Genomic DNA, 15,688 nt, shown 5'->3' on the forward strand with positions numbered 1-15,688 from the left:
GTTTGCTAGCGTATGCAAACCAGTCCATTCGCATACTGTGAGGGAGTTTGCATTCCAACGACCTGGTCACCAAAGGGTGGTTCATGGTGCTTTCGCACTTCCATTCTGCGAGGTCTGTCATTGCTCTTTCCACAGCCGTGATCAACTCCAACGTCTCTGTCGCTCGGCCCTCTTGTACATCTGGCCGGGCTTGTATATCCTCCAGGATTTCTGTTGCTGTGATGCCAATGTCTCCATAATAGCACTCCAGTATCCCAAAGATGTCCCCTGCATCCTTGGAATGCCCTAGGTCGAGTTTGTCCCTCACGTCTTTACTCAAGCTCTCTAGTAAATTATGTTTTTTGACATCTTCTAATCCTGTCGAGTTTGCCTGCGCTTCCATGTTTGCCCATTCTTTCTTCCAACGCCAATAGTCTCTTCCTCTCCCGTTGAACTTTGGTAATGTTACCTGGGTGTATTTAACGTTGGATTGGGTACACATCGAGCTGGTTTCCCCCCTGGTGTTCGTACCGAAAGGCCCCCCACTACTTTGTTCCACACCAGGGTCTACAAAGGGTCTTGGTGATCTTGGTGTGCTGGTGGGGATCGGAGGGTGGGTTGCACTTTGTGCTTGCTCTATGTCAAGTTCAAACGTGGTTAAGGGTTTGCTGTTAGTGTCTTGTTCTACACTAAAGGCAGTTGGTAGGGCCCGTTGGTATATGGTGATTTCACTGTCACGATCTTCGTCCTTGTCCCGTCGATTTGTCAACTTGCCTATCAAGCACTCTTTATCTTCTTCCAGCGACGAGAAGAGTTCCCACTTCTCTGTTCCGTGTGGTTGATAATTTTGCCAAATACCCACAGCGTTTTTAAGTTTATCAAATACCAGGGCAAGTTTTTTACTCGCGGCCTCCCGCTCTTCCCGTGGTATTTCACCTTTTCTGAGCGCTTCAGTTTCATCAAAGGTCGACTTAAACCTCGTCATAAGGGTGTTTATGTTTGGTTCTGCCCGTGTGAACCACAGTGTTTCTACTGTGGTGTGGTACTCTCGTATGGTGGTGTTTTTCTTTGCTAGGGCGTTGCCCTGTCGCCTCTTAAACTCATCTTCATCCATTGAGTCTTCCATCTCCTCTAGTGTCGCGGCATATTTAAGGCTTGTGCTAAGGAAGTTTTTGTAATCGATGAGCAGCGTTTCCATACTTCTTTCGACCGGTTCACTCCCTGGTAAACTGGTCGTGGCGATGAGAAGGTGCATGTTTGTTGTGAGGACGTTTCTCGCTCTGGACCACTCCTGTTCCTGGTCCTCCAATTCTGGTTCGTTGCCAGCCATCTTACTTTTCTCTTGGTTCTCGATCAGTTTAACTGAAAAGATTAAAGACGGTTAGCAGTTGGGCCTCGGTAACAACGATAAACGATACAGCCGCCCTGCGACGTCGATTCTTTGATGTCGTGGTAGCAGTGGTGTTGAGTCTCAGCAGCGATGACGCGTGTTGGCTAGTCTCCTTTGACGGCCAAGCGTTGACTCTTTGGTGGTTTGTTCGGTAACTATTGGCTCCTTTACCAGTAGTTGACACAGCTCCACTTTACTTTGCTCAGTAACTATTGGCTCCTTTACCAGTAGTTGGCGCAGCTCCACTTTACTTGCAGCTGCGGTACTTCTTTTGCCTTCAACGGCCCCGTTAGCTCGTCCTCGGCTGCTCCGTCGCGGTGGCTACCTACAACTGTCCAGATTTTTATCGTCTGCTTCTTACAGCTCAATAAACTACCCTCTGGAAAGGGCGACCAGAACAAGTATGGCGGACAACTCGAGTGTCTTTAAGAGGTTTTATTCTAAACACAACTCAATACACTACTTAATAGGTTGTAAACTGGCAAAGCATACAGGTTCTGATGATCAGTTACAGATGAAAACACACAAATAAGGGGTTGGTTATATATAAGAAGTGCCTTGGATGTTAAGGCTTTGATTGCAATTGCTTTGATGACGATCTCACTCTGATTCCGTACAGAATGCGCTGAATAACTGCTAGAAAGTTCTACAGTCAGGTCAAAACGTTTGCATTAAAAACAAAACAATGTGACAGATTCCAAAGAGAGCGCTAAATTGCTTGCGTGAGCAGAAAGACTGCGCCTGCTACTGGATTACGTTTTGCGGGTGAACTACTAAGATTGCGGCCGCAATTGACTACAGGCGCAGAAGTGGTTAAGACCGCCCTATTTAAAGGTGAAGTAAGTAGTTTATAGTGCCATCTAGAGGAGAAGCTGAAATTTACAACAAAGAACTGCTGCTCTGCTCACCCCCTCCCTTCCCTGAGCGCTACGGTATCCTCAGCTGGTCAAATGTCGTCCTCGTCGTCTTTCTCCGTGTCAGCAGATGAGGTTCGTGAGGCGAGGGAGAGGGCGAGCTACCGCGGCCGTAGCAGACGAAGCGGAGAGAGTGGAGGCGGGACTTCCGCTACAAGTAAAGCGACGCTTGATTTGTTCTCTCGCGTTTGTCTATACAGGCTCCCGTAGAAACATGGCGTCGTGGCAATGCAACCGTGGCCCGCGACCATGTTATTTTACATGACTTTTTGAAACACTACGAAAATGAAACAAAGAATATTATACAGCTACTAGACAATGCAGGAGCACATAATATGTATACAAAAGTGGATTTTGGATCATATAAACCCATAAATACTACACAGTGTCCCTTTAAGTGAGGATTTTGTGCTAGTCAAGAGTTGTCCACATGGGGAAAGAGCAGACTCAACGGAAGCGCAGAATGAAATTTGAAGCCACTGAACAGAAAGCACAGCTGACGTTCTGCGATGAGCTGATAACTGGGATCGAGGCATATATGACATCCTTGTTCCCCGGGTCCATATGAACTTTTTTTATTATTATTATTATTATTATTATTATTATTATACTGCGTCGGTATTTTGGACAGCTCCATCATCACCTGACGTATCAAACAAAGAAAACTATGGACTATGGAAGCTGCTGTAATAAAAAAAGAAGGTGCTGCACTCTCCTCCTGACTCACCTGCAGCTCACTGACAGCTGCCAGGGGGCGCTCTGCTGTTTCTCTCAAGATTACACATAGGCCTACTTTCAATGGATGAGTGACTTTCTTGTCAATAAGTAAATAAATAAATAAAGCGGATCATCACAACAGCTTTTTAGTCCCATCTGTGTTCATTCAGTCAGGCTGAGTTTCCATTACGCGTGCCAACAGCCTTTGATCTGACGTCAGAGGCGACGGGACAATCGATATAGATGATATATCTATAGCTGATTCAGATAGTTACGTTAAATAGTGATTGTTGTGATTATTTATTGCATTTAAATGTGCCTGGAACTGTGGAAACCTGCCTGTGAGGTTTTGGTGACGTGTGCGCACTGTGCCGCCTGCGTTTCGCCGTGCACCGAGAGTAGACCAGGTTAGAGCTGGACCCGTTAAGGTAAAGCGGGGTTCCCCGTTTATCCAGTCTGGGGAGCATAGGTACGACTCCTCCTTGAACCACAAACTGCGACCAAGGTAAGCCCATACCAGTACAAACACACATTTCTCCTATGGATATCTATATTTAATTTATTCAGATATACCAAATAAGAAATGAATGTGTGCGCACAGCTGTGTCAGTTAAGACCTGCCTTTCAAACGTGCTAAATATAGACGCAGAAATAATCACCGCAATCAGTTTCAGGTTTGATAAATCACTTTGCGTGCGCTAAAATAACATATTTACATTTTCTCCTCCCATCACACGCAAAATTGCGTGTAAACGCCCCATATTGCATATGCATTAAGGCAAGAACGCTAAATGGGTTGCGAGAGCTATTTCGCCCGTCTGAGGGACGCGCTCCTCATTGCGCCTTGTTAGTAGATCAGCATCAACGCTAATCTGCGTGTGCAATCCTATGTCGGCTAGGATCCGCTCCAATGGCTCCACGAGCCTCATATGGAGCATAAAGCAGTACACAATGAGTGATGAGTGGTAACATGTGAGTCATGGCTCATGAAGTTTGGCATATTTATACCCATCTCAGTATTTAAAGGTCATGGGTGGAAATCGCTACTGCATGTACGTGAACATGGAGGCCTCAGGCAGTAAGAGTACGTGAGAAACCATCATGCTACTGTGATGGACATTTCTATCTTTCTACCCTTTTTTCCCTGTTATACGGGTTTTTTCCCTGGTAGTTTTTCCTTACCCTGGTCGAAGGTCTAACGACAGAGGATGTTGTGAAGTCCCGTGAGACAAACTATGTTTTGTAAACTGTGGGCCATACAAATAAAGATTGATTGATTGATTGATTGATTGATTGATTGATTGATTGATTGATTGATTGATATCCACATGGGCATTTGGAACAATATTGTGAATTAGCATGCTGCTGCATCAAGAACTGCAACCTGAGTATGAGTACACTATTATGCCAAGAGAAAGCCATATATCAATTTAGCAAAAAACATTGCTGAATTGGGCCCTAACTCATCTGAGATAGATTGAAAGACTGTCGAAACTGTTCTGTGGTCAAAGCAAATCAGCTTTTTTATGGGGAAGAACAAACCTCAGATGAATAAGACCAGATTCAGACTGTTATCAATGAAAGCTCCATGCAAAATCCAGCATGTACAATGTATGGAGGAATATCAGTGACTATGGTAGGGGTGATCTCCACATAATGGTGCTTTTCCACAATAGAGTTCGAGCACGGCTCGGCACAGCTCGAAACAGTTTGGTATGGTTTTCTATTACTACCTGCTCAAAGTGGGTGGAGTCATGATAGCACGACTACATGAAACTGCTGTGACTTTATTTTATATACGTGACACACACAAATAGGGACCGGAGGCTTTATAAAGCAGTTTTTTTCAGTGTAACTGGCTATACTCAGTTAATTAAAAAGGTTTGTTCAGTACTTCCTGCATGATCAGAGCACAGACGCCGTCTGACACAGTCACTGAACTGAAATACGGCGATCGCCAGTGCTGTCGCTAATTACACCAGACTCCTCTGTGAAATGTTGAGATTTTAGACATTTCCTTGTTAAATGCTGGAGACTTATGCATCTTCATGCTCATGCTCACAGTTTGGCATCGTTCAGTTTGATTCTTTTGTCGGGCGTCATGCTCATGACTTGTCCAGTGACGACAGTCGATGATCAGTGGCTGGCAGTCTGTCGACGTCACATTTTAGTATCGGCTCAGCTCACTTGGAACCAGGTACTATCGCTAATGGAAAAGCAAAAAAATGTGCTGAGTTGTGCCGTGTTGGAACTGGGTAGTGGAAAAGCGCCATATGTAACCGTACTAAATGCTGCTGGCATTTGTGCAATTGAATCTGTAGCCTGCATTACGTGTCCTTTTAGAATTTTTCTTTTCTAGCGCTAATTATTTAATCTTTATCTTATTTATTTACAGGGTTAGGAGGTAGTTTTCATTATTATCGGTATACAGTATTATGTTTGTATGGCAAATGTTGCACTGGCAGAATTGCATCCAATTTCGTTATACAGCTCAAATGTGCAATGACAATAAAGGTTTTCAAGTCAAGTCAATATGTGAACTCTGGCTTGTCTGCAGTCCAGGTGCATCTCCTATTAAAAATGTATGGCACATTATTAAGAGGGGAATCACACACTGAAGACCATGGACTGTTGAGGGAACTTATTTGGTGTCTTAACATTTCTGGAAAAGTGGTTTGTAGTTTACAGTCAAAATAAAACTCCTCTTTTGAGACTTGAGACAGCTTGTGAAATCATGATTGTGCTAAATCATGACCGTTACCTTGTCTTTGCTACTGCTGACAGCACCTGGTTTCCTCTTCTTTTTAGTTGGAGAGGGAGAAGTTTCAGCAGAGGAGTGACCATTGGATGAGTGAGAGGGACTTGGCATCTTTCGTTTTTGGGCCGTCCGCTCTGCTGTCCCTGTTTCTGAAACTAAGCACACAAGTCAGAGATGACACAATCCAAAAAGAGCACATGGCCCATGGCCTCCTAAAAGCAGAAAACACTCAAGAGATGACACAACAACATTTTCCTGTAACCACACAGTCAGGAAAAGCCAAAAAAACATAGAAGCTTACAGCATACAGTACATTACTGTGCATGAGTCTTAGTCCACCATTGGTTTGCTGTTTTATAATGACAAGTTCATTATTATTATTCATCATTATATAGTCATTATTTCTCAATCACATTAAGAATTGATGACAGTTATGTAAGCAGTTTTAAACCAAGACTTTTTTTTCTCTTTTTTTTCAAAAGTGTAACTTAAACCCAAAATCACCTTTTTTTAAGTAGTGGTGTTATCTGTTCATCCAGGTGTGAATTGACACAGTTTAGTGTGAAGTGTTATACATGTTATGATAATAAAATGAGTGTATCTACTGCATTCAAAAGTTGCCTTGAGCTTTCTTGGTTCTCTTGTGTCACCCTCTTGTCCAACCAACTGGAGGCTTGTTGTCCCAGACTCCTCCCCCTTTTATAAACACAGGAGCTGCCGTCTTTCTCCTCTCCACTGCATGGTGTGAGTGATTGAGTGGCTCGTCTCACTGAGCACCTCACACAGCTGCAACTCTGGGTCAGATTTCACGACCAGACCATGCCTCCTGCAGTACCCAACACTCTCCTCTCCCTCGCTCAGCTCTGCACCCACTTCTTGGCATTTTTCTAAGCATCCAGCATTGTGCGACATTAGAGGGGGGTTTAGTTACCCTTTAAATGTCAAGTATTTAGTGTGACCTACACTCACACTTGGAGTGAACCGTAATTAATGTTACTGTTGAAACCTGTGTTTGTCCCACAATTTCATGCTAAATATCTGCTGTGAAAAAGGTCTATTACACCAGGTTTATTCAACACATGCTTGATACGCGTTAGATACACGTTTAATCTCATCGACAGCTTGTCACATCATTCCAATCCAAATACCAATGACATAAACAACAAAGCTGGTGGTGACCTGAGACTTTAGCACAGTTCTGTCATATAAAATGAAACTAAAAACAAACTTGTATGGTACGTTACCTTTGGATCGTGTTGAGATCTCCATTTCTTTTGTTGCAGTTTCTTTTTCTTCTTCCTCTGCCACACTAATACAAGAAAGAAAATCACTGTCTTGATGCTTTCTAGTCAAACATAACCTAAAGCTGAGGAAGTCTCACATTATTATGGTTTAAAGGGGGATTTTAAATCGTTCCTCATGACTATAAGATTATAATATATATTCTCCTAATCATACTACAGTGAATTGTTCTACAGTCAGTTCTTCTGAAAACAGAGGCTTCATAGCTCCTCTGTAAAAGTGAACAGTCTGGTTCTGGCTCTCCACTGTTGTTTGCTCATTGTGTGAACTGTTGGGTCTCTCCATAATAATTGTGGGGTATTTTGCCAGGTAAAATGCCTTGAGATAATGTACATATTAATTGGTGCTATCCATCCATCCATTATCTACCGCTTTATCCACCGGAGGGTGGCTGTGCCTATCTCCGCTGACATTGGGCGATAGGCGGGGTACACCCTGGACAGTTCGCCAGTCCATCACAGGGCCACATACAGACTCACGCCTATGGTCAATTTAGAGTGACCAATTCACCTAATCCCCATGTTGCATGTTTTTGGACTGTGGGCACACACGGGGAGAACATGCAAACTCTTTGCAGAAAGGCCCTTGTTCCGAAGTTGTTCCAAACGGGGCTCGAACCCAGGAACCGGGTCTTCTTGCTGCAAAGGCATGAGTGCTAACCACTACACCAACCGTATACCACTACACTACACGGCGTATATGAATACTTAAGACTTCTTTTTGTAATTGTGGCTGTATGAGATACATCTTACAACATGTGTCCCAAGTGCCAAGAACAAGCTTCTCTCAATATAAACAGGGACACAAGGAAAAACAGATTTTAGCAACTTAACAAAGAGCTTACTGAATACATTGTATGCCTGCTGAAGTAAAATCATACATATGTTTTCACCACCACATGATTTCACTGATAGAAAACCTTTTCTAACTGGGAAGTGAAGGTTGTAAATAACTTGCTCACACACACCAACGTTCAAAGAGAAAATTAGCGACACAGGGACTGCTGCTCTTTTGCTGCATTGTTGTTGTCACTAAAGTAAATCTGAACCAAGGATTTCTAACATTTAGATAACAAAATAACACATTCAGACTTCTGAGTGGAGACAGCAGTGGATCGACAACACCTGTGTGCCATGATGTAAAACTGCTGATTTTGTATGGAATTAGATTTTTTTACTTAAACACATTTTAAGAAGCAAATAAAATGTCAATTTAATCATTCAAGAATATTATATATAATATTCTTCTTCTTGCCGTGGTTTTGTGTTTGCAATTCTGAGCATCAGCGGACCTTAGGAAGCTGCCTGCTGATTGGCTACTGAGTTTTGGAATGACAGGTCAATGTAAGTCATCACGGGCTTGGAGTCGATGTCTATCTGGAACATATAATTGATAAAATCTAACGTTTGATTAAAAATGTTAGATACTTACAATTATTTAGCCGTATATCGACAGGTAAAACTTGGGGAATGAGTCCCAGACGGACAGTGAGTCCAAGCCTGTGACTACTTCCAGTCCATTGAGCTGTCGCTCCAAAACTCAGTAGCCAATCAGCAGGCAGCTTCCTAAGGCCCGCCCATGGTCAGAGGAGTGCAGATCATGAACAAATCAGGGAGCGCTTCATGAAAAGTATATAAATACATATATATATAAATACGTATAGCACTTTTCTAGTCTTGATGACCACTCAAAGCTGCTTTACACTACAGTTTTGCCATTCACCCATTCACACTCACTCACACAGTGCATCTATGTGCAGCACATTCATCTTTCATATCCATTCACACGATGCCTGCACAGCCGCCAGGAGCAACGTGGGGTTCAGTGTCTTGCCCAAGGACACATCGTCATGTAGACTAGCGGAGCCGGGAATTGAATCTGCACCCTTTGAGTTAAAAGAGGACTCGCTCTACCACTGAGCTACCATCGCCACTGACAGCAATGTTTTCATAGAGAGCGAGTGTAGCTATTGATGGTTAGTAGAATAGTGTCTGTCATAGCTAATTACACAGCAATAGGTGCTACTGTCGCTAAAGTGATGGTGATGTGAGTGAAGTCCACCATGTTGTGTTTGAGCAAAACATTAAACATGATTTGATTGACTCGATGTTACTAGAGCTAGAACTTTATTTTTAATTGGCTGACACTTGAGCCAACGCTCGAGGAATTGAAGGTTTTTAACTTCTGGTACACGCAAGCGAATCAACATGTGAATATCAATCAAATAAGGTGAGTCCTTTTTTCATTATTGCTCCTGCTTGATGGTTGGCTCTATGCACAATGATGTGTCTGAGGCCAACCACCACCATGCTAGTGGTTGGCCAGTGGTCTGCCCTCTAGGGCAGGGGTCTCAAACTTGTGACCTGTCCAGTTTAATTCCTGTGGGCCACCACTTCATACCAAGTTATAATTTGTATTTATTTCTGCATGTTTTTTTGAAGGCAAAGATTCATTTTACATTTTCATATAAATACATTTTTATGTTTCAGTAATATATTGTTCCATGAGAAATATCATCAAAAATATTGTTATTGCTATTGACATAAAAAGTTGGACTTTTTGGGAAATTGACTAGCCCTCTCCTGACCAGACTAAATGCTCAGTGGCCCCCAGGTCATTTGAGTTTGAGGATCCTGCTTCAGGGTGATGTTAGACTTCTGGAGGTCTTCCTGAATCATATATCCATCTGGATGGACATTGATTAATGGGGCCTCCCCCAGCCCGCTGCTTCATCAAATGTGAGGCTAGGATGGGATGTTCTGGCAAAAGGTGGAGGACGCGCCTGCACCAGCAGAGGTCTCCATTGTCGATGACTGTGGAACCCAGGAAACTGAATGAACTGACAAACTGCACAGTGTTGGGGCCAATATGGAGCGGGGAGAATCCAAGCCATCAGCTACATGCTTCAGCTTGTTCTTCACCCAGCTCAGCTGAAGACCAAGTTTGCTGACTCATCCTGGTCAGTCAGTCCCTGAGCTGGCTGGTCGAGTTGCTGAACAGTTTAAGAGGTCAGGAGCAGCCACTCAGGCATGTCTGACCCCACTGTTAATGGGGAGCCAGTCAGAGTCCTTCCCGTTTACCCGCACATAGCTCTTGGTACTGCTATAGAGTCTGTGGAACAGGCCAGTGGTCTTGGGGGATGGCGCTTTCCAGAGGGATGCATGGTCTTGGAAGCCTTGGAATCCATGAAGGCGATGTAGAGGTGCTGATCTTTACAGGAACTCCTTGGACCTTTCAATAATGAGACGGAGAGTGGAAATGTGATCAGTGGTAGTGAGATTTGACATAAATCAATATTGCTGCTGCTTTGAATGGCAGGGAGAGCACGGCTGAGGAGGATCCTACTCGGGAAGAGCTTGCTTGGGATGGAGAGGAGAGTGATGCATCTGTGGTTGCTGCAGACGAGTGCTACATCCAGTCATTTATGAGCTGGTCTGACTGGTGAGCCATTGGATCATATCTCCTCCCACTTTTAATATCTCTGTGGAAACGGTGCAGATATCAGGGGCTTTGCAGTTGTAACGCTTCTTCAGGGCAGCTCTAAGTTTGTCAGGGGTGACAGGAACCAGTCTGCAACTGTTATTGGTTTTGGATGTGTCTGCAGTGATTGTTAAGGCCACATTATACTTCTCCGGCTGCATAATGCGTTATCCGACTGCGTAACCACGGAAATCCCTCGAGCATTCATACTTCTGCGTCGTGGACGGATACGCGCTGCAATTTCCCACCCGATCAGTAGGGGTCGCTGCGCAAGTTTGTTGTGCTTCTGGCTACAGTGAGCAATGGCGTCCGAGAGAGAAAGACTGTTGTTGTTGAAACAGTGGCCGTTTTAACATAATTTGAGGCGAGAAATTGGCCATTTAGAGTCTAAACATGTGCTGTGTGTATTCAGATATGACGTATTTATAGTTTGGCAGCGAAGTTGTCTGCGGTGATCAGCTCCGCCTCTGTGGACGCTCCGTGCGCACTGTGAGCCGGCACAGAGCAGATTCGCTCGGCCTGTCCTGAGGACCAATCGCAGACGGACACTTAAAAATATATTGTGCAGTCAGAGACGACGCAGAGACTCTTGACAGGCTCTGCGTCGACGCAGAGGGCCCTACGTAACCTACACAGAGCACTTTACGCAGGAGTATAAATTGGGCTTTAGGCAACGTTGCAGCTCGGAAGTCGGAGTGAGTGACGTCAACCTCAAGTTCGCTGTGGTCAGAAACACATTGCTGGCAATAACCAATAAAACATGGTATATTGCACATGCTAACAGCGTAGCAAAATCTTTACAGTTATAAAACAATCATCTTGGATTTCCTTGGGGTTGGTGAGGTTCAAGGGGGGCATTCCCAAAAATGGAACGCACCATTAGCGCCACATCTAAAAAAGCTGATCCATCCTATTAAGACTGTAATACATTCCTGAAATACACGGAACAAAAATATAAACGCAACACTTTTGTTTTTGCTCCCATTTTTCATGAGCTGAACTCAAAGATCTAAACCATTTTCTATAAAGACAAAATCACCATTTCGCTCAAATATTGTTCACAAATCTGTCTAAATCTGTGTTAGTGAGCACTTCTCCTTTGCCGAGATAATCCATCCCACCTCACAGGTGTGGCATATCAAGATGCTACAGTGTATGTAACAGTCTCACCTTATTACATTCTCCTAATAAAAACAACTACAATGCAATAGATATAGATATTCTATATGCAATAGAGTAGAAGTTTACCATTGCTCACCACATTGTTGCATGGTGGAGAATGTTTTGATGTGTACAGCATGGCGATGTAAACAATCCAACACTATTATGTTCTATAGACTCTGAGCGCTTAGGCTAGGGATTGATGAATTTTGCTGATTGATGAATTTTGCTGATTGATGAATTTTGCTGATTGATGATTTTTGCTGATTGCATTTTTTCACTGAATATCTTTCAGAAATGTATTCAAATAAATATTCTCTTATGTCAATGTGAAATACAGAAAAATGACTGCAAGTAATAAATGACTTTATGCTGTTATGTCACAGAAAACACCATATCAGCTTGACATTAGCTTGAAGAACATAAAGGCATTGTAAATAAAATGTGCTTTTCTCCACAAGGGTCCTCAAATAGCTAACTCTCTCTACTGAAAACTCAGTAAATAGCATGTTAAAACATGACTGTGTTGTTTTAAAGCACTCAGGAGCACATTTATGATTTATGAAATTACCTAATAAGACACACGATGTCAAAATGGATTGCACAATCACAGCCACAGTTTCTGTTATGCATTTTTTCTTTGAAATGCCATATGCTGGGAAACACTTTTTATTATTAAAAATCTGCCAAACAGGTTTTTTTCTTACTATCACTTCATTTTGATTCACCTTGGTTTGCAAGGACCTGGTTGTCGATCATATTATTCTAAATCATTTCTCTGATGCAACAGCAGAGATACCAGCCTCACTGTCCAGATGGCTTCAATTTTTATTTTTCACTCATGCCTGAGCAAAGCATCATTTCATTCACTGATAACAAAGCTATTTCGATTCAAATCAAGCCTCTTCTTCATCACTTAATAAGGATGAAATGACAGAGGGAAACAGCAAACCTGCAGACACAGTGCACAGTGGCTTTATTGGCCTCCTCATCTACGTAAACTGTCTGGGCAGCCTCAGACAATGTGCCCAAGTAACATCCTGTTCTGCTCTGGTCAGGAAACACAGCAACAAGAGGCAAGGGGGAAGACATGAATAGAGATGAGGAGGAAAAATCACAGCTGCCAGTCCTGTCACAAACATTTTTGAATCGAAAGCCACAGAGCAAAAGCAGCCTAGTTCAGCCCATTGCAACATCCCCTTTCACACCCACCACTGCCATTACAGTCAAGCTTCAATGAATAGGAATAGGAATTCAATAGGAAATGAACAGCATACCTTTCTCCTTACTCACATATAGATTCTTCAGCCTATTCTTTAATCTTTTTCAATTATTGTGGGCGTTGGGGGTTGATGAAAAGATGGATCCAGGTTTCCCAGAAGGCCTTCTCTCCTTGCTGCTCTCTCTTACAATTGTCAATCTTTAACCTCAACTGCAGACTGCCGATTGGCTCCAGCACCACTCGGTGGTGCCTGATTGGGTGCTCAGCCTCAGTGTGCCACACAGGCTCTCTTCTCCCCGCTCTCCTCAGCCACAATGCTGCAATGCAGAGAGATCTGCTCCTAATGGTTGCTAAATATCTTCTGAAAATCAAGTGCCTCACTCTCTGAGAACATGATACAGACACATACAGGCTGTCTGCCTTTTATCAGATGTGTAAGATGCAGCTCAAAATATTTTTGCAAGAGAGGATCAGTTTCCCTTCCTCTGTGCTCTCAGCCAGTGTATGTGTGTGGCATCCATTTTGAAGACTCTCTCTCCCTCTCTCTTCCTATCTCTCTCTCCCTCTCACTGTCTCTCTCTCCCCTCTTTCTCCACTGTGTGCACCCACACAACACATATACACCCAGTCAAATCTATTGTAAAGGACCACATGTGGTTTATTATGTGCCCCAGCATGTTGATGTGCATTCTGGACCCTAAGAGTGGACACAAAGACAGGATTGAAAATGTCAAAGGCCTCTCACATTGTGTGGAAGACACAACCCACCCCTTCTAAAGTCTGGTTCAATGCCTACTGCTTCATAATCAAAATCAACAACTGAAAGCAAATACCCTTTATCATCCCTCTGTCGTCATTTCTGAATCACTGAATATTAAGGAACAGAAAATCTAAAATAAAAGTAAATTATTATCAAACGTTCACACAGTTAAAAGACGCTGGTGCAGAAATGGTTGTTTAAATTGTGGTTATTTGAGGGATTGACGCATCGAGAAGTATATGTTCACAGCTTGACCTGCATTTTAGAAAGCCATTCCAAACTGGAAATTGTAGTTTAAGATACCAATCAATAAATGGCTTATTCTTCCACACCAATGTCCATAGAGGAAATCAGTGATTTTACACAATGACACACAGGTTGTTGATTCACTGCTCACTGTCTCTCTCACTAATGCTGCTCACAAATCTACTACTTTGTAGACTTTGTGACAACCTGTGAAACAGAAACAACCATTTATTAAATATTTTCAGAGTCATGTATGCAGATAATCATGACTTCATCATATTGTTGACTTCAAACTGGGTTTTAAGCCTCTGAAGAGATCAGATTCACTTTTCAGAAGTCCTTCCCAGACGGAAAGGGGAAGCTCTCTAACACTGCAGCAAAAAACAACACAGGCACACTGGGAATCCCTCCAATCCTGTGATAAATAAGCTCAAGCACATTTAGTGAGTAGATGATTGGTATCTTAAAAACCCAGTGAAGATGAACAGGATTATGGTAGTTAAAAGCAGAATTTTACTTATCCAGAAAAAGGGGCAAGTGAACTAGAAATTTGGTGAAGTGAAACTAGACAGTTTACAGTCTGTAATTCATTGCCATGTCATGTGGTCTTCTTGCACTCATGCCAGTTTGAGGCCTAAATTAATTGTGCTGACACTTTACCATCTAGGAATTCCTCAGCTACTCACTGCTTATCCTTTCACCCAATGAGCCTGCCATCTTGACAGTGCAGGCCATAAGAGGCCAAACTTAGATAAAAGTACGTTTTCTCAATCCCTATTCTATGAATGTTCAGCTCAGTGACCTTTTGCCTGACCTAAGGCCCCCTGTACATGTCCAGATAGCCACCTATAGTTACCAGATGCAGACTATTGTAATGTACCATGCTATGCTCTCTCTTCTGAGGGGTGACAAATACTCTCCCCACTCCCCCAGTCTGTCAAACATATTATTATTATTCAGGCATGAATCACAGAAAGTGGCTGGAGTAGAATCTGTGAATAAAAAAATGAAAATAGGGCTTACCTCTGTGGATGCATGGCTAAAAACTCTGTGTGATATGTCAATGCTTATTAAAACATGGAGGACAGCACTGTCAGCCCTCACCCTGCTCAGATCACAGCCACGGCTACACAAGCTGTCTGACTGACTGCTCACATAGAAGGCACACTGGGACTGGCCATGCATGCTGTCAAAATGTAAGGCAGCTCATGATTGGCTGCTTGATTTCCTGGCTGCCTGTCTTTTGTTTAGCACAGGCAAGCTCAGTGCTCAGTGCAGAGAGCAAGAGAAACAAGGCCCGGATCCGAGAGAATCAGCCAGTAGTGCACACCTACAGTATCAGCTACTGAGACCACTGCAAACAGCTGTTCTTGTTTTATTCATCTATGAATGAGGCGTGTGGTGTAGCTGTGAACATAGTCAGCAGAAGGGAATGTAAAGGACAGACCTGAGTCAGGAGTTTGTCTCACTAGTTTTCACCCTCAAATTAAACTGGATGTTGTCAGGCTATGCCAATAAAAGTGTGTAATGTGAAATGTGTAATCAATCACTACATAAAATGAACTGTTTCTTTGACAGAAAACTGTAGACTAAATGTCAGACTCTTTGCTCTTATCCTTGTGTTCCCCCCCTTGTATGAAGTCATGTGCTGTGTGAAACGAGTCGGCCGAACATGGGTTTCCCTTCTTCTCCTGTAAAATTTCGGCAGTCTGTACCAAGGTTCATTAGTTTTAATTAAATAGTTTTTAGAGCAGTTTTG

The 15,688-nt window shown here is 43.0% G+C and overlaps 1 protein-coding gene across 3 annotated transcripts in view; it reads right to left on the reverse strand.

The window, feature by feature from the left end:
* The window catches only part of zmynd8 (zinc finger, MYND-type containing 8), a 54,717-nt gene extending 39,725 nt beyond the window's left edge, over nt 1-14,992 (reverse strand). For all 3 annotated transcript variants that reach the window (XM_083906397.1, XM_083906396.1, XM_083906395.1), the window contains exons 1-3: nt 14,953-14,992; nt 7,003-7,067; nt 5,762-5,913 (exon numbers count right to left, since the gene is read on the reverse strand). In XM_083906397.1, the coding sequence (XP_083762523.1) occupies nt 5,762-5,913; nt 7,003-7,067; nt 14,953-14,966 (231 nt within the window). In that variant the 5' untranslated portion in view covers nt 14,967-14,992. The remainder of the gene's footprint in view (nt 1-5,761; nt 5,914-7,002; nt 7,068-14,952) is intronic.
* Between the last annotated feature and the right edge of the window lie 696 nt (nt 14,993-15,688).

This window comes from Microchirus variegatus, assembly GCF_963457635.1.
Source record: "Microchirus variegatus genome assembly, chromosome: 19".
Classification (NCBI taxonomy): Eukaryota; Metazoa; Chordata; class Actinopteri; order Pleuronectiformes; family Soleidae; genus Microchirus; species Microchirus variegatus.